Consider the following 19908-nt stretch of genomic DNA (forward strand, 5'->3'; position numbering starts at 1 on the left):
AGTGGTAACTTGGGCTGTGGTGCTTTCTTAATTTGTTTGAGAGAGTATGTGAGTGAACATTAACCCTGCATGAGAAATATGTCATCAATACATGGATGAGAACAATTTGTAGGACAAAGTTGCACAGAGTCTGTATATTTCTTCAGCTACAGCTGCAAAATCAGGGGTTTTTCCATTAAAACTACGAACTAAATACTTATTAGGAATAAAGGACACCTTGCAGCAATGTAATTTTTGTGGCACGCAATTTCCTTTTTTCAATGTTGTCTGAATTTTCTTAACAAATTTTCTGGGAAAATTAATTTTCTTTGCCAAAAGCAGAGTCGATTCTACGATTCCGAGTGTATGATGAGTCTGTGTTTATGAATCATTATCAAAAAGTGATGATACCACGTGTTCGCGAAAAGGTGAGCGCATCCTGTTCCACCAGAAACACCCGTCACGAACACATACATGCATAGGCAAGTAAATTGTTCACCTAAAAAACACGGGAACTTATGGTACAAGTCAAAATAGGGAACTGCATCGGACATCATTCTTTTCAGTGATGCTTCAAATTTAATAATGTCCTCCATATTTTTACCATAAAGCTTTTTTAAAGCTTTACTCAATGTCGTAACATTGACTGTAACTTCTGAGCAAGAGCCGTGTGACGCTCTTTGATATCGTGGTAGAGAAAGCCTATACGATTATGTCTCTTAAGTTGAGAAACCAAGATCGGGACTTCCGGAATATTCCTCGACATAAAGGGAAAGTTGACAATTGGAAAGTTGAAGTCATCCCTCTTGTCACATAGTCTTGTGGAGATTGTTATATCAATTAGAGTGATTTTGATGTTGGAAGAAAGCCCTAAGTGATGCAGATCTTGGTGCTGAACTGTTTGATGAAACCGATGAGAATTGGTGATGCTGACAAATCAGGCTTAATCTCCTATTTAAATAATCATAGATGTCTGACACCCATAATCATAGATGTCTGACACGCATAATCATAGATGTCTGACACGCATAATCATAGATGTCTGACATGCATAATCATAGATGTCTCACATGCATAATCATAGACGTCTCACATGCATAATCATAGACGTCTCACATGCATAATCATAGATGTCTCACATGCATAATCATAGATGTCTGACACGCATAATCATAGATGTCTGACACGCATAATCATAGATGTCTGACACGTATAATCATAGATGTCTCACATGCATAATCATAGATGTCTCACATGCATAATCATAGATGTCTGACATGCATAATCATAGATGTCTGACATGCATAATAATAGATTTTCACATGCATAATCATAGATGTCTGACACGCATAATAATAGATGCCTGACACGTATAATAATAGATGCCTGACACGTATAATCATAGATGTCTGACACGTATAATCATAGATGTCTGACACGCATAATCATATATGTCTGACACGCATAATCATAGATGTCTGAAACGCATAATCATAGATGTCTGACAAGCATAATCATAGATGTCTGACACACATAATAGTAGATGTCTGACACGCATAATCAGAGATGCCTGACACGCATAATCATAGATGTCTGACAAGCAAAATCATAGATGTCTGAAATGCATAATAATAGATGTCTGACACGCATAATCATAGATATCTGACAAGCATAATCATAGATGTCTGACAAGCATAATCATAGATGTCTGACACGCATAATCATAGATGTCTGACAAGCATAATCATAGATGTCTGACATGCATAATCATAGATGTCTGACACGCATAATCATAGATGTCTGACACGCATAATAATAGAAGTCATTCGCAACAAACATATTCTGCCCCCAACAAAACTCCCAGCCTTCTCTGTGATCTGTGTTAGAATTGGTCTTCAGCAACCCGTGCTTGTTGATAGAAACGACTAACTGGATCGGGTGGTTAGGCTTACTTTACTGACTTGGTCGATGCATGTCATCGCATCTCAGTTGCGTAGATCGATGCTCATGATGTCAATAAATGGGTTGTCTGGTCCAGACTCGAACTAAAAAGTATGGCGTTAAACCTAAAAAAAAATCTATCGAAAATAACAACACATACACGTTTTACATTTTAATGTCATACTTATTGTGTCAAAATGCAATATTTACATTAACTGAAGTCAAATTACAATTTCAAATATACAAACCATATGTACAACGCATTTAAAATCTCATACATGTTCACCATTATCTATTGAAAACGTCGAGCATATACAGTTTGGGCGATGGTATATGCATATATATGTATATAATTTCCGGAGATATATATGTATATATATGTTCCTAATGGAATGCCGTTAGGCGGTATGTGTCACAGTATATCACACGGCGGTAATTAGAGCTGTGTATGTGTGAGTGTGTGAGTGTGTGAGTGTGGTTTTACTCCGCTTTTAGTAATATTCCTTCATAACCACGGCGGGGACAGCAGAAATGAACACATTGTACCCATGTAGGAATTCGAACCCAGGCCGTGACGGGCTAACGCTTTAATCACGAAGCTATCCCACCGCCCGGTGTGAACGATACATTCTCTCTGTGGAATTAAGGAAATCATTATCTTACATAAAAAAGTATCATCAAATGTGAATCAGGAGACTTAGGTATTTTCAAGGACTTGAATGAATTGTGCTAGCACTACCAATTAGCCCGAGCCTGGTCTCTATAAAAACTTGTTAAATATAGTTTTGATGCTAAGTACATTTCATGAACATTCTGATAGGGAATAATTGCATTGCAGAAAGAGTATTATCTACTACCTAAATCACCACACCAAACCCTGTACACGTTGGTCGTTGATCTTTGGAGTGAGTGAGTGAGTTTTACGCCGCTTTTAACAGTTGGTACCATATGGGGAATCGAACCCGGGTCTTCGGCGTGACGAGCGAATGCTTTCACCACTAGGCTATCTCACCGCCCCTTTCCTTGATATACCGACATGATGTCATGAGCTTATATAAAACGGTTAATGTCTTATCTAAAATGTAAGCAGTGTTCTGATGTTAACATTTTTGTTGGCACAAATCCGCATAAGTGAGTTTAAATACTGGTCGTACTAAATATATTGGGTAGGCAGGCTCGGTGACATGGTTGGCGGTGTGGATCGTTGTTCATAATATCAATAACTAGTTTAGTGATTATTTACAGGCCGCCGTCACATTCTGGAGTGTTGCTGTTTGCAACGCTAAACATTCAATACCGACAAAAAAAACAACCTCGAAACATAATGTCGATTGCCACAGCTTCTATTTGGCATCTGGGGATAAATCAAGGAGTGACCGACTCGGTGTCTGAGCGGAGGTATTCAAGATAAACTGCGGCATGGTAAAAACGCACGCACGCACGCACGCACAAACGCACGCACGCACGCAAATTAAAAATATGAGGTTAACTCTCCCACTCGCCTTTACTTGTTTACCATATACTATGGCCGGACAAACACAAAAAAGGACACCAAACATAGTTGAAAGTTAGAAAATGTAGAATGCAAAGTAGTTATATCGTTAGTTATCCAAAGACATATTACAATGATTAATGAACAAGAATCCATAGCCATGAAATATGACACATGGAACAACTTTTCAGTGCGAACACGGTATGCCAGTTTATTATGGTCTGAACGCTCTAACTCACGTAGGGCACAGACGTTCACATTGCTGATTAGACCACCGAGGATGGATGTGCTGACAAACAGGATCGCAATCACGGTGAGTTTTTGATTCAAGGTTTAGTCAATGGTTACTTGTAAAATTAGGGGCGCAACTCTGCATTGCGACTTGCGGTAGCAGACACTTCGGCAACCTATGTCCGCTCGTTAAATGCGTTGCATGAGTGTATTGACTCAATGGAATCATATTTAACCCACCACACAACAATCTCTACTCTGCACTGGCAGCCGCACAAAAAAACCTTTTCACTGAATACATAGCCAGTGTAGTCAAAGTGTCTACTGACATACAAGTCCATTTCAGAATTGTGTAGTTTGTGCGCCATGCTGCTCAAACATTGACACAAATGTTGCACCATTCCTATCCGTTGGTTCATTTCCCGAGCCTCCTTGATCTGTAAACCTCGCATCCCTTTCTCGATCCTTCAACCGTTTGACCTTTCTTGCAAAGTCCCTTCCCATCGTCCCTGGCATGACGTCACGTATTTCAGAATATATTGGATCATCTCCTCCACTCCATGGTATCGCCCCTTCATTGGGTACTTCTACCTGTGACCATACTTTATTGATGGCTGGTGTATAGAATCGGTTTCTCAGCCCTCCATCAAACTGCTGATACCGCCTGGAAGGACGTGGTACATTTAAATCACGATCTCTGTTTAAGTTTCTTGTTGTTCTCGAAACGGAAATAGGCCTCTTTGTAGATTTGGCAAGGTTTACTCGTCTGGACCGTGCTAAGTCTCTCATGGTTTCTCCTCGTTGTATGACAGAGCGCATTCTCTCCTTTCGTCCATCTTCTTCTTTTCCATCATCTTCATAATCAGGAAGAGGTTCCAATTCATGTTTCAGTGTTTCCATGATCTGCTCTGTGTCTGAACTGAACTTGGTTGAATCTGTTTGATCCGTCCTAAGATTGGTCATCGATATGAGATGAAGAAACGTTTCCCAGCGATGTAGCAACATTCCCAAAAATTGGATAACTATCAGTATAGAGAAGAATGCAATAAACAAGAGCCCAAGGACACCAAATACAAGGTTCTGCTCCTTGCCAGTTTCGTCCTTATATGGGATTGTAACTCTGAGAACTTTTTTCCACTGGAACATGAAGTTGACAGCAATCCATAAGCTGTTTAGCATTATCATTGCAAAGCAGATGCTGTCTCGCAATTCAATTAAACCCACTTTTACTTGCTTTTCCTTTTGCTCATCTTTATCTATTGGTTTCAGATATTTTGCAATGAAGCTTTCCCAGAAACCCTCTTCAGTCTCACACAGCTGCATGACAGGACCTTCTCCCAACAATGTGTCTTCTACCCAGTGTTTTCCAGAGTAAGGATCAACTTCTTCAGGTTCATCGTCGTCCTCCTCTTCTTCTTCCTCTTCTGAATCTGAATCTGGGGACACATCGGGTGTCACACTTGTGGGCGTGTCGTTCGTGATGTCATCTTCGGGTCGAGTGATACCAATGTTGCCGCGACCAGACTGCTCTGCGATCTTAACAATAGTTTCATTTATCAGCTTCAACTGTTCTACAATTGCATCGTTTGAACTGGTCAACTTTGGCTTCAGTCCATCGAGAAGTTGTTTTAATTCCTTAATGTAGGTGGAACTAAAAAAGAGTCGGGCAAAAAAGCCATCCTTTTTCTTTGCCTGCTCCTCCTTTTCCTTCAATGCTTTTTTCTCGGCTGCGAGTTCTTTCTTAGTCTTTCTCTTGGCTATTTCCCGCGTTCCCCAGGAGACATTGTTGAGGTTGCACAGTGAGTAGATAAATAGCAGTAGGTAGCCAGTCGGTATGCAGAGAAAGTACATAAAACAATGAGGAAGGCAGTTCAACTCCTTCCAATGTAGCACTCCTCCTATAAAAAACATGGAGAAAAGGAGCACAGAGAAGATGACACTCGGGTGCAGAGGGCTCTCTTTGTAGGCTATGATTACAGTACCAGCAATGACGGCCATCATGACGAACGAATACGCAGCACTCAACACAGCCGCCACGAGTAGTTGTACTTTTGCTGGAGTTGTAAAACAGATGACAATATACACACTTGGAATAGATATGGATATTGCATAGCACACGAAAATGTCCAGAGTGAACACTGACTGGATGGACCCTGCAATCATCATGATGACAGTGCCTGGTCCCAAGACGGTCCCTGCCATCATCGCCATCTGGTATACCATGTACAGGTAGCTGATGTTGGAGTTGCGAGCGACAGTTGCTTCAGATGATGACAATAGGTCCATGATGTTGGCCATGGTGGAAGGAGTCCAGCGTCTCCTCTGGTTGAAGAACTCATTGAATCCTTCTGGGGCGTACGTGTAGGCATCAGCGGCAGCGGCATAGTCCACTCGGTACCCCTGCTGAAGCAGCAGCGTGCACAACCATCGGTCTTCACCTGGTACAAGAAAACCAACATTACATATTCTGAACGTTTGTTCTATTTCATATAGATTCATAAACACATGCTGATGTTGACATTGTGGAAAGCGCACAATAGCCTGTGCCTTTAGCAGCGATTTGTTATGATTACGAAAAGGGTTTGTGGCTCTAATTGATCATGAATAATTGGCTGTGCAAAACCGTATGTTTTCAAATACGTTCTACACATAGTCATATATGATTTCATATATACATCAAAAGGTCTTAAGAGAATTTTAGGTATCAGACAGAAGTCTCAAACGGTTGTATATTTTATGTTTATGAGGCGGTGGGGTAGCCTAGTGGTTAAAGCGTTCGCTCGTCATGACAAAGACCAGAGTTCGATTCCCCACATGGATGCAATGTGTGAAGCTCTGGTGTCCCCCTCCGTGATATTGCTGGAATAGTACTTAAAGCGGCGTAAAACCATATTCATTCATTATAATGCTTCTTTGAAAGTTTCAGTATGAATGATCATAAACTCTTTCGATGCGGAAAAGATGGGTTCAAAAATACATTCGTAATTTGGGAGATTTACAGTTTCTCATGTCTTTTGGCCCTATGGACTGCAGGACTGAAGGTGTTTCTGCAGCATTACCTTGATCGTATTGTAAGTAATGCCCCGGTTCAGTCGGCATTGTTGTGTACTTCCTCATGATGTTGTTGTCCATTAGAGCCGAGGCTCTGAAGAGGGAGAAGCACCCAGGACTGCAGAGGACACATCCAAGGACATGCTCAGCAGATTTCTGTAGCCAATGACCAACCGCATACTCAAACATCTGGTACCAGACAAGGGGCCCTGAGAAACAAGAAAAGACAACATGGGTTATCATAACAAAATACCTAAAAATATATGTTTGTAGGGCACAATTTTCAAAAACAATTATTGAAACTAAAAGTGATGTGTGAGGAACACTTTTTATTTTAATATAAATATCCAACAAACATAACTGGGCACACATTGATTTCGGCTCTTTAATAAAATGTCAGCATGGATAACACAGTCTGTTTCGTAGGAGCAGGAATTTTGTTTTTATTGCCAACAAGAATGACTGACGAGCAGGATTTCAACTGATGAGCTGATGCCCAAGAATCAGTTCCTTTTGTAATATACTGTTCCCCTCAAAACAATATTTTTTCCTTGTATCTCTTGAGTGTATACTTCCAGCATCTGGGGAATGCAAACAAAAGACACAATACAATTTTTTTTCCATAATAAATCGTACGATTGTACGCTTCCCACCATTTCCTGAGAAATTGTTTATGAATCACTATCAAATAGTGACGAAAGAAGTGAGCTTATCCTGACCTTACTGTTGGCACCCATCACAAACATGCAAAGCCAAGTCAGTTCACGTAAACATACGGGACAATAGGTAAAAGTCAAAACATTGGTAATCAGCAGGTTAGTATAAGTGAAGCCCAACTTCAACCTATTGGGTGGATTCTGCAACACAGTGCAGCTAGGTACTGAAGCCATACCTGATCCTGGTCGTGGATTCTGCCACAAACTTCAACTCAGTACTGAAGTCCTACTTGAACCTATCGAGTGGATTCTACCACCAACTTCAACCTAGTACTGAAGTGCTACCTGAACTTATCGGGCGAGTTCTGCCACACACTTCAACCTAGTACTGAAGTCCTTCCTGAACTTATTGGGTGGATTCTACCACACACTTCAACCATGTACTGAAGTCCTTCCTGAACTTATTGGGTGGATTCTACCACACACTTCAACCAAGTACTGAAGTCCTTCCTGAACTTATTGGGTGGATTCTACCACACTTAAACCAAGTACTGAAGTCCTACCTGAACCTATAATGTTGATTCTACTACACACTTCAACCTATTAATGAAGTCCTACCTGAACTTATTGGGTGGATTCTACCACACACTTCAACTCAATATTGAAGTCCTACCTGAACTTATTGGGTGGATTCTTCCACACACTTCAACTCAATACTGAAGTCCCATCTGAACCTATTGGGTGGATTCTGTCACACACTTCAACTCAGTACTGAAGTCCCATCTGAACCTATCGGGTGAATTCTGTCACACACTTCAACTCACTACTGAAGTCCCATCTGAACCTATCGGATGGATTCTGTCACACACTTCAACTCAATACTGAAGTCCAATCTGAACCTATTGGGTGGATTCTGTCACACACTTCAACTCAATACTGAAGTGCTATCTGAACCTATCGGGTGGATTCTGTCACACACTTCAACTCAATACTGAAGTGCTATCTGAACCTATCGGGTGGATTCTGTCACACACTTCAACTCAGTACTGAAGTCCAATCTGAACCTATAATGTGGATTCTACCACACACTTCAACTCAGTACTGAAGTCCTACTTGAACCTATCGAGTGGATTCTACCACCAACTTCAACCTAGTACTGAAGTGCTACCTGAACTTATTGGGTGGATTCTGCCACACACTTCAACCTAGTACTGAAGTCCTCCCTGAATTTATTGGTCGGATTCTGCCACACACTTCAACCTAGTACTAAAGTCCTCCCTGAACTTATTGGGTGGATTCTGTCACACACTTCAACCTAGTACTGATGTCCTACCTAAACTTATCGGGCGGATTCTACCACCATCTTTAACCTAGTACTGAAGTCCTACCTGAACCTATCGCGCGGATTCTGTCACACACTTCAACCGAGTACTGAAGTCCTCCCTGAACTTATTAGGTGGATTCTACCAAACACTTCAACCTAGTACTGAAGTCCTACCTGAACTTATTGGGTGGATTCTTCCACACACTTCAACTCAATACTGAAGTCCTTCCTGAACTTATTGGGTGGATTCTACCACACACTTTAACCTAGTACTGAAGTCCTAACTGAACTTATTGGGTGGATTCTACCACACACTTTAACCTAGTACTGAAGTCCTAACTGAACTTATTGGGTGGATTCTACCACACACTTCAACTCAGTACTGAAGTCCTACCTGAACCTATCGGGCGGATTCTGTCACACACTTCAACTCAGTACTGAAGTCCCATCTGAACCTATCGGGTGAATTCTGTCACACATTTCAACTCACTACTGAAGTCCCATCTGAACCTATCGGATGGATTCTGTCACACACTTCAACTCAGTACTGAAGTCCCATCTGAACCTATAATGTGGATTCTGTCACACACTTCAACTCAATACTGAAGTGCTATCTGAACCTATCGGGTGGATTCTGTCACACACTTCAACTCAATACTGAAGTGCTATCTGAACCTATCGGGTGGATTCTGTCACACACTTCAACTCAATACTGAAGTGCTATCTGAACCTATCGGGTGGATTCTGTCACACACTTCAACTCAGTACTGAAGTCCAATCTGAACCTATAATGTGGATTCTACCACACACTTCAACTCAGTACTGAAGTCCTACTTGAACCTATCGAGTGGATTCTACCACCAACTTCAACCTAGTACTGAAGTGCTACCTGAACTTATTAGGTGGATTCTGCCACACACTTCAACCTAGTACTAAAGTCCTCCCTGAACTTATTGGGTGGATTCTGCCAAACACTTCAACCTAGTACTGATGTCCTACCTGAACCTATCGCGCGGATTCTGTCACACACTTCAACCGAGTACTGAAGTCCTCCCTGAACTTATTAGGTGAATTCTACCAAACACTTCAACCTAGTACTAAAGTCCTACCTGAACTTATTGGGTGGATTCTTCCACACACTTCAACCGAGTACTGAAGTCCTCCCTGAACTTATTAGGTGGATTCTACCAAACACTTCAACCTAGTACTGAAGTCCTACCTGAACTTATTGGGTGGATTCTTCCACACACTTCAACTCAATACTGAAGTCCTTCCTGAACTTATTGGGTGGATTCTACCACACACTTTAACCTAGTACTGAAGTCCTAACTGAACTTATTGGGTGAATTCTTCCACACACTTCAACTCAATACTGAAGTCCTTCCTGAACTTATTGGGTGGATTCTACCACACACTTTAACCTAGTACTGAAGTCCTAACTGAACTTATTGGGTGGATTCTACCACACACTTCAACTCAGTACTGAAGTCCTACCTGAACCTATCGGGTGGATTCTGCCACACACTGCTGCCACCTTTTCGTTGTGCATCTTGTCAAGCAGGATTCTCACAGAGCTGGGGCTGAAGTCAGTGTCTCCGTCAAGAGCCAATACGTACGTGTTCTTTGTCTGTAAGAAAATTCGATTTTGAAATGTCCGGTAAATTATAAGCATACAGGAATTATATTGTTTCTCTGGTTTGTAAGGGAATGGCTACGACTGAAACAGAAGGGCAATCTCCTTTGCATAGTAACATTCCTGATAACATCACCGATCGTTTCACATAACCATTGCATGATTTGAATAATTTGATATACCTTAAATAAACGTGACTGTTATTTCGAATGCCTTGCCTTTATTTCGGGCTAAACTACCGGGCAAGAGAAACTTATCACCTTGTTCTGTAGCTCCATACAAAGAAACAAAGACAGGTGTTAACAATATGATGATTATTTTAGTGAAAGAAATCCGTACAAAACAATAATGCCCTATCGATAGTGCACTTGCTATTATGTCGAGCGAAAGAGACATTAGGTCAAAACAAAACATTACGTTAACACGAGTCAAACAGAGTCAACTCAAAGGGTGCTCATGAAGTGGAATCATGTGACAAGACATGTCCTTAGTAGCGTGTGTGATCACCCACTGCACCCTACCGCCCTGCTGAGGGAGGTACGCGTTGTCTCAGCTGTCGATCAAGATGATCCCAGAGATGCTATATGGGATTCATGTCTGGAGAACATGCTGGCATGAGGTCGTGCATTATACTGGTGCGAAAGGATACCCCTTGACTGTCCACGTAAGAATGGCATTACAACAGGTCGCAGCACTTCATCTCTGTATCTTTGGCCAGTCAGATTACCACGGATGATGACCAGCCTTGTTGTCCACTGACCGCAAATCCGCCCCATTCCATGACGACGCCTCCACCATAAGGGTGCACATCTTGGATGCAGTTAGGTGCCAGTCGCTCTCCCCTACGTCGATAAACACGGACTCGGCCAACATTTCGGAACAAGTTAAAGCGACTTTCATCTGTGAACAGAACCCTTTCCCAATCACGCCGCTGCCACCGACGTACAGTTCTTGCCCATTGTAATCTGCGTTGACGGTGTAGGGGTCAAGGCCATTCCACGGAAGGGGCGGTAGGCTCTGATACCAGCAATGCGTCGTAACAGTGTTCGTCTGCTGATGGGCAGTCCCGGTGCCGTCGCGCCGCCATTGACGCCGCCGTCACGTATCGGTTGCGCAGGCTGATTGTCCGGATGTAGCGGTCACCATATGGCGTTATGGCCCTTGGTCTTTCCGATCTTGGACGGTCCTGCGTCTGGCCTGCTTGCTGATAACAAGTTGCTGATACTGGTTTGACTGCAGTTAAAGGTTTTTGCAATGTGCCCTTGAGAGGCCCCCATATCGGAAATACCAATAGCTCTGTCACGTTCCTCTTGTGTGAATGTCGATGTTCTTTTTTATGCTGCATCCTTGCTCTGCCCAACGTCGGTATTTATGCAACAATCATGCACCAACATTTTTATCAGTTCCCAAACATCCTGTTTTTCCTATTTTTCATGACTGCACGAAATTTACTGAATCTTGCAAAAAGTGACTTTCATGTGTGCACAGCGTGTGTTTTGGTTAATGTGTTAACGTTCTACCTTATCGCACCATCACCGTCTTGAATTCAGATGAAACTTTATTTTAAAATGATAAGTTTCTTTTGCCCAGTAGTGTATTTCAGTATGATTGCAAAATGATTTATTGAAGACATTTCATAATTCATTACTAAGTTGACATATCAGGCATGTTCGATTATATGTACAAATCCGCAAGCCATGTTATTTGGAGGATTTGTATTGAAGTACTTTACTCGCGCTTCACATCCAAGGTTAAGAGAATTTTGAAATGTTCTAAACCACAATTCTTTGACGAATGCTAAAGAGAAATATTATAAAAGTCAGTGTCATAGTGAGGATATAACAACACAAACAATATATTTACTTGTGTATGATAATAATGATAATATGTGTTGCCATGTGGTAAGTATTTGACGCGTATACCAGTGACGATCCAGGGCCCACTTTCACAAAGCGATCTTAGCTTGTCGCAATAAGCCACTAACTGGATCGTGTGGTAAGACTCGCTGACTTGCTTGATGCATGTCATCGTATCCGAAGTGGGTGGTCCAGACTCGATTATTTACAAACCGCCGCATAATACATGTAGTTGGAATATTGCTGAGTGTGGCATTAAAGAACAAACGAACAAACAAATGCTTGTATGGACTATGACACGATCAACAATGATCCGGTCATCCACATATAATCATGTCATTAATGAGTGATCACAAAATAGACCTGCATTTACTATTAATTCTACCAGTGGGTATTCCGATGACGCCATACATGTATCTCTCCACTAACATAATTATGCTTGTCGTAAGAGTCGATTAAATGTGTCTTGTGGTCAGACTAGGCGTCTTATCTGACTGCATGTTACTGTATCCCAATTGCGTTGATCGATGTTCATAATGACAATCACAAGATTGTCTGGCTCAGATGTTCACAGACCGCCGCCATAGAAAAGAAATATTGCTGATTGCGGCGTGAAACTACAAACAAACTATCAATCCCTTAGGCCAGGTTCACACAGTGCCGATTATGGCTCCCGTTTGAGGTCAGACAGCGCTACGACACGAAAAGTGAAAAAGTCGGATTACTATCCTCAATGATCTGGAATGTCTTATCATTGTCTGAACGCAGTCGTATACGTTCGTAACAGAGTCCCACGGATCGGCAAAGGTCCAGAGAGGTCGGCCAAGCACTCCCGACAGTATGGCGCGTCCCGAAACATTCGGAAAACTCAGCCGATTTTGTCTTGTCGGATTACAATCGTGACTATGTCACGACAGATTCTGCTGTATCGGATCAAAATCGTAATAATGTCCTGTGTTGTCTGGACGATGTCCTGTGGATCAGGACGTTGTCGTGATGAACGGGAATGAATACTATTGTTCATTGTCACGAATTACAGGAGCTTGATCAGACTTTTGACAAATTTTAATCGGGAATGGTCCTATCAAGGACGGCAGTTAAAGTCCTGAATGTGTGACTGAGCCTTTACTCACCTTCTTCTGGACATCTAAGCTGAAGAGTTCTGCCACACCATCTTTGTTCATTACATCTCTGTCCCTCGCCTTCTGTATGATGTCGTCCTCAGACTCCTTCAATAGTTGATAGCCCAGTAAGTAATACATGTACATCACCTGCAACCAAGCACCTTGCCATCAGTTTGTACCGCCAAAAACGTTTGTGTAGCCTTGTGGCTGAAGTGTTAGCTTACCACCCAGGTTCGATCCTTCACATGGGTACAATGTGTGAAACCCATTTCTGGAGTTCCGTGCAGTGATATGGTTGGAGTATTGGTTAAAACGGCGTAAAAATCATCACTCATTCACTACATAAGGCTTTAATGCATCACTTATCCGCAATGCAAGGATGTCATCCGAAAGCAAAGACTATTCAAGTGCCTGTGAGTTTCACCAAAGCGATAAACATAATGGGAACTGGTGGCTCAGTCGTCCGAGGCGCCGCGATAAGCTGTGCAGAGTTGCGTCCCTTGGGCACGCCAGAAACCTATGATTGTGGGTTCTGATCCCGGTTCGCTCCTATTATGTTTCGAGTTTTATACCGAGCTCGTGGATTTCACCAAAGTGGTAAACACGTGAGACGTGCAACTTGCCGTGATATAACTAGAATACTATTCAAAGCGGCGTTAAACCAAAACCACTTACTCAGATAAACATCAGTGAACTGCGTCACCTCAGTATTTCCTCTCCTAATATGGACTTGGTACATTTTAGACTCAATACTAATAAACCTCACTTAATTCATGCAATGAGTGATGAAGGAAAACGCATCATGGGGAACGTCAACGACATGTAGTCGTTGAGTGTCCCACGAGCATTACTATAGTGCTGAGAAAACCAAGGGTCATAATCGGACGAATCTGGGATCCTGGCGCGTCTAAGGGACGCAACTCTTTGCATCAGTTTTGCGCTTTTCACAGCTAGGCCGCGGCCTTCACCGTTAACTTTAATCAATGGCTAGTAATTACCTGTGACCATCTCTTTCGGTGCCGGATCTTGTTTTTATCCTTGATGTGGACATACAACAGATTCCCGCCAGGCATCTCCCAGATCAGCTGGGCCCCGTACGGAGTGACTACCTTGTAGGGATCGTGCGTCTTCATATACTTCTGATGAACAGCACTGAAGATGAAGAGAAGGAAACTAATGTAACACATGTCTACATTTACTCGCCTCCCAGTGATGATTTCCAGGTAGTAAATATAAAAACTATGAAACATTTTTAGTTCCAAATATTTACCCGTTTACAAACAAGGCTGATCGTGCGATTTGCCACCTGATCCCCGTTCCGCAAAGTGATCTTGGCGCTAAGGTGCTCATAACTCCCATACTTTAACATAGACTTACGACAGTCGTAGCGCTGTGATGGGAGTGAGTGAGTAAGTAGGGTTTTACGCCGCTTTTAGCAATATTCCAGCAATATCACGGCAGGGGACACCAGAAATGGGCTTCACACATTGTACCCATGTCTGGAATCGTACCGGGGTCTTCGGCGTGACGAGCGAACGCTTAAACCACGAGGCTACCCGACCCGTAGCTTTGTGGAACGAGCCCTGGTTGATAATGTGTCATCATGACCCGATGGCGATGATTGCTGCTCATGCTTTCAACGCCTGTTTTTTCGGGTCCAGACTTTATTACACTACTGATTAGTCTAACAATTCTCAATGCGGCGTAACATATCATTTTTATCTCAGTTCAACTTGGTACTTGGGATTGATTTCGAAAGCGAGGTCTGCATGTTTGCCGTGTTTTTTCTGAATCTTGTCAATCACATTGGTGTCAAAAGGGACAGAAAGTTCAATAATATAAATGATTGCATTAGATTTATCAAAAAGGACAAGATCATTTTTGTTGGCCTGGATACGTGGGAGGCTGTATATGGGCCTATTCCAAGTAATTTTGTATTTATCATTTTCCATGACGCCCTCTACATATTCTGGGTCGTACCATGGATTGACCTCTGCGTCAAAACCACAAGCATTGCAAAGACGGTAATAAAATGATCGATCCATCATGTCGCTTAAGATACTGTGTTTGTGCCAAAGCTGGGCATCCACTGATAATGGACAGTCTCATTAAATTCATTACATAGTCTACATTTCATATTTATATTTTGATGCAAAATCACACATTGACGGTTTCGAGTGGGAAGTGACTGGTCCTGAGCAGCAAACAGAAAGCCTTATGTTTCACTTTTCAGACCAGCCGACTTCATCCAAGGGAAGGACTCTGTAGGGTTGCTGATCTAAACACACTGCACATAAAACTCGATGCAGTGGTCGTTCAAAAAGCCTCTCCTTGAAAAACTGAGTCTGGGCCGATTTGATATGGCACTTCGCTTGGTTGACACTGCGTCTCCAGCAGTACATAACCATCAACAAAACTGAGATCATGTCCCACATCCTTGGCTCGCTTACGAAAACTGTGGAATGCCTTGTTTTCATCATGAGTCTTGGCATGCTTCAAACGAGGATCATCAGACAAATAAATGTGTGCAAAAGTGCACAAAAAAATTCTATTATGAAGAGTCTCAACGTTAATCAAGCCACGTCCCCACATTATGATTGGTAAATATAAGCGATTGGGGGAAGAGCGAGGGTGGTTGGATCTGTTGCCTGACATGAATCTTCGTGTGAGGGCATCAATACCCTGAATTTCTTGTTTCGTCCAATCAACAACGCCAATAGAATACGAAAGGACGGGCACAGCATAAGTATTTGTGGCTTTGACTTTATTGCGAGCGTTCAGCTCTGAACTCCAGATTTTCGTAAGTCTACATTTGTGCTCTTCCCGAAGTTTGTCCTGGATATGGGCACTCTGGAGTTTGTCCCTAATCTGCATCCATAAGTACGTGAAGGCCTGACCTTCCATGAGATGGTCAATAACTCCTCCTCTATAAATTATTATTATTATTATTATTATCATTATCATTATTTTATTATTGTTGTTGTTGTTGTTATCATTTACGAAAGGGAAATGTTCAGGTGACTTAAATCGTTGACAATACGGCCCCTTTTAGGAACATACATGTGCCCATTACACTGAAGAACTAACAAGTCAACCACACACCTCAGAACCATAAAGTACACAATACATCACAACACATGCTGCAGACTCGTGAACCCTTCAAGAGTTTACAATGATGACTGTTCTGGAAACTTACCAGCTTGCATCATCCATGACGTTCACCAACATCCTTACGAACGGGTTTACTTGCCATTTTTCATCCTCGTTCAGCTCAAGTGCATCGTCAAAGAAAATGTGGCCTACAGCATAACAATGAAACGTATTATTGTTTATCTGAAACGATATCATTAATGATCTATACCAAATGGAATGCACGTCTGTAAAACAATTAACCCCTCGGGGAGTCATGATGTGGCATCACTTTTAAATGTTGAAACGCGGACTTGTCCATGCGTATCAGGAAGACAATATCATCAATGGTTTTAACCTCACAATCATGGTGTACGTCATTGACAGTGTTTTTCATACTAATAGTCGCATAAATATTTTTCACAAGGTTTTAGACTGATTGGGAATGGAAGCGGCTCTCCGCACAACATCCGTGTTTCGAGGCGGCCGGGTAGCCTCGTGGTTAAAGCGTTCGCTCGTCACGCCGAAGACCCGGGTTCGAATCCCGACATGGGTACCATGTGTGAAGCCCATTTCTGGTGTCCCCCGTCGTGATATTGCTGGAATATTGCTAAAAGCGGCGTAAAACCATACTCTCACACTCACTCACTCACATACGTGTTTCAATCTTTACCTTCGAAAAAGGTTGTTGAACCAAAGTAACAATGTTTATAATCTTAATCTTTTACGCAACAGGTGCGCCTTACGGTTTTTTTTAAATCAACGAAAATCATAGTAAGAATCAACGCAAGAGAGGCATTCTGGAGCGCCATACTGATGATCACCAGAATAACATCTGGTGGGTTACAACAAATCAGTCTATACTGGAGATAGAGAGCAATCATGATGCAAAACTGTGAGAGGAAATGAACCTTGAAAGTTGAATCTGTCTGCAACAGTTTTCCCTGGGTGTAAATATGCGTACTGTTCCCTTTCGGCCTGCGCTTTGTCCAATCTGAAACAATTGACATTCATTTCATCTTTTGTTGTACAGTAAAACTTTACATTAACACGATATTTCTGAAGATGTGTATTTAGATTTGCGGGTGTTTAAATATTTAGTGCTAGGATTCGATGCCCAGAATACCACAGTTCCTTACAGGTCATCTATAACAAGTACCAACGAACAATTATGATATATTCGGAATCTGGGCGGTCGGGTAGCCTAGTGGTTAAAGCGTTCGCTCGTCACGCCGAAGACCCGGGTTCGATTCCCGACATGGGTACAATGTGTGAAGCCCATTTCTGGTGTCCCGCCGTGATATTGCTGGAATATTACTAAAAGCGGCGTGAAACCATACTCCCTCCCTCACTCACTCACTCACTCACTCACTCACTCACTCACTCACTATTCGGAATCTAAAATGCTTTTTACCCGTGAAGATCCGGGCTAGAATAGGTCTTCAGCAACCTATGAAGAGGCGACTATGCTTGTAGTAAGCAGTGACCAATGAGATCGGTTGGTGACGCTCGGTGACTTAGTTGGTGCATGTCATTATATTCCAATTTCGCAGATCGATGCTCATGATGTCAACCACTGGATTGTCTGGTCCAGACTCGATTATTTAAAGACCGCCGTCATATTGCTGATGCGGCGTTAAACAACAAACAATCAAATAAACTCTGCTTTTAGTAGAGATTTGTTATGATTATGGAAACATAATGTATGAAGCGACTGAAGATTACCTGAATAAGGACTTCAGTAGTTGCGTCATTTCCGTCTGAGTCTCGTGCCACATGGTTGCACATGCAAACACAGAGGGGACATCCAGTGAATCTGTATCCGTCTCTGCATCCGACTGAGATGGTTTTGGTTGTGCAATAAAATACTGCATCTTCTCATCATCATCTTCCAATCCATAGATATCTTCATTGTGGCGACGTCGGTTCAGCAAAATATTCTCGAATGTTAGTATCCCACAGTAAAACGGGTTCATGAACAATCTAGAAAGAAAGTTTTTCGTGAATAGAATTCAGGAAAAAACGTAGATACATGTTCTATGTTTCACATTTTAAACGAATCAATTTCATTTTTACTTCTTAAATGGGGGGAGGGGTGGTAGGCACGGATGGCTCAGTCGTCTGAGGCGCCGCGATTCGCTGTTGGGACCTGGATCTTCACGGGTAGTTTCACATTCTACCCACAGGGGAATCAAACGAAGATCTTCGGGGTGACGTGCGAACGTGTTAATCACTTAGCGTATCGAACGGCGCTGGATCAAATAGGGGAGGATAGTTAACAAATATTGTGAAGGAATACAAGGAATAAATATACAACCTGTCATATTCCTCCAGACGTCCCTGCCTAGGGAACCAAATGTGTCTCGTTATCCACAGCAGCGACAGGATCCAGGCTATGCTTAGGTAGTACATGTACGCGACATCAGAAGCTCCTTTACAGGTTTCCGGGTGTTCTGGGTAGAATGCAATGTCCTTGAAAGGATCCCACACTTTCTCGCAATGTATTGTAAAAAGCCCCTGAATCACGAAGATGGAAAGGGTCGCGGGAAGCGCCAACGATATTCTCTGCATCTGCAGCTTGCATGCCAAGAAACTTCCATAGTACAGAACAAATCCGCTGATCGTCACTGATAGGAGACTTGAAAATCTGGTAGGATCTGAGTACAAATTGTCAAAGAGTTTGAAAGTGGTAAGAAGTTCACCGTTAAGTCTCTCAATCTTCTCGCCCATGTGTAAATACGCTACTCCGTATGCAAAGGAGCATGTGATGATGATCTTCAGAATGCCAACTATCATAGACACAGCGTATCTCCCTTCACTTAGTTGATAACGGATTTGCAATAATTTGTTGATGACGAGGTTGTTGAAATGCTTCTCGTCGCGTTTGCCGCCCAGCGTATGGACACGACCATCGACAAAATTTTCCCAGGATTTTAGTGACGTCAATAGGAAGGCACAAATCACTCCAGGGTAGTCAAGACTTTCATTTTCGACATCTATCTTGGTAATATCGACTTTCTTCCGTTGGCTAAAATTGTACAGAAGCATCATTGGGATGACTGATAATTGACAAAGGAGCGCAATTGCATCCAGAAAGGCCTTCATGCCTCCTCGGCTTTTGGATTCCCCTTGTATGGTCTGTGATGAACAGGTAAGTAGGAGAAGTGCAGGTATGAGGTTGGTGGCACTGAGCAGAAGGGATCCCGATATGAAGTCATACCTGGGTAGTACCCAGAAGACAAGAGCACACAGTCCCACCGAATGAAGGGCCTCAAACAGCAACACCTTTAGAAGAGACACAGCTTGTACAGAATTACATAAGGGTGAACAGCCGGGCAAAAGAAAGTATACACTTGTCTGTGACCAACTACAGACGTTATCAAAAGGCTGGAAACAGTCGCCGAAACTTAAGGTTCAAAACACAACTATGATACCAAATACATCGCCATCGAATAACAATTTCTTGTTTGTTTGTTTGTTTGTTTCATTTTA

General features: G+C 42.3%; 1 protein-coding gene across 3 annotated transcripts in view; it reads right to left on the reverse strand.

Moving 5' to 3' along the window:
* Window positions 1-2079: 2079 nt before the first annotated feature.
* Window positions 2080-19908, reverse strand: part of LOC124135929 (chitin synthase chs-1-like) — a 47827-nt gene continuing 29998 nt past the window's right edge. For all 3 annotated transcript variants that reach the window (XM_046501625.2, XM_048381964.1, XM_046501624.2), the window contains exons 24-32: window positions 18734-19701; window positions 18142-18399; window positions 17328-17410; window positions 16484-16586; window positions 14286-14439; window positions 13297-13434; window positions 10169-10301; window positions 6703-6903; window positions 2080-6081 (exon numbers count right to left, since the gene is read on the reverse strand). In XM_046501625.2, coding sequence (XP_046357581.2) covers window positions 3986-6081; window positions 6703-6903; window positions 10169-10301; window positions 13297-13434; window positions 14286-14439; window positions 16484-16586; window positions 17328-17410; window positions 18142-18399; window positions 18734-19701 — 4134 coding nt within the window. In that variant the 3' untranslated portion in view covers window positions 2080-3985. The remainder of the gene's footprint in view (window positions 6082-6702; window positions 6904-10168; window positions 10302-13296; window positions 13435-14285; window positions 14440-16483; window positions 16587-17327; window positions 17411-18141; window positions 18400-18733; window positions 19702-19908) is intronic.

This window comes from Haliotis rufescens, unplaced genomic scaffold (genome assembly GCF_023055435.1).
Source record: "Haliotis rufescens isolate VD_foot unplaced genomic scaffold, xgHalRufe1.0.p SCAF_4, whole genome shotgun sequence".
Lineage (NCBI taxonomy): Eukaryota > Metazoa > Mollusca > Gastropoda > Lepetellida > Haliotidae > Haliotis > Haliotis rufescens.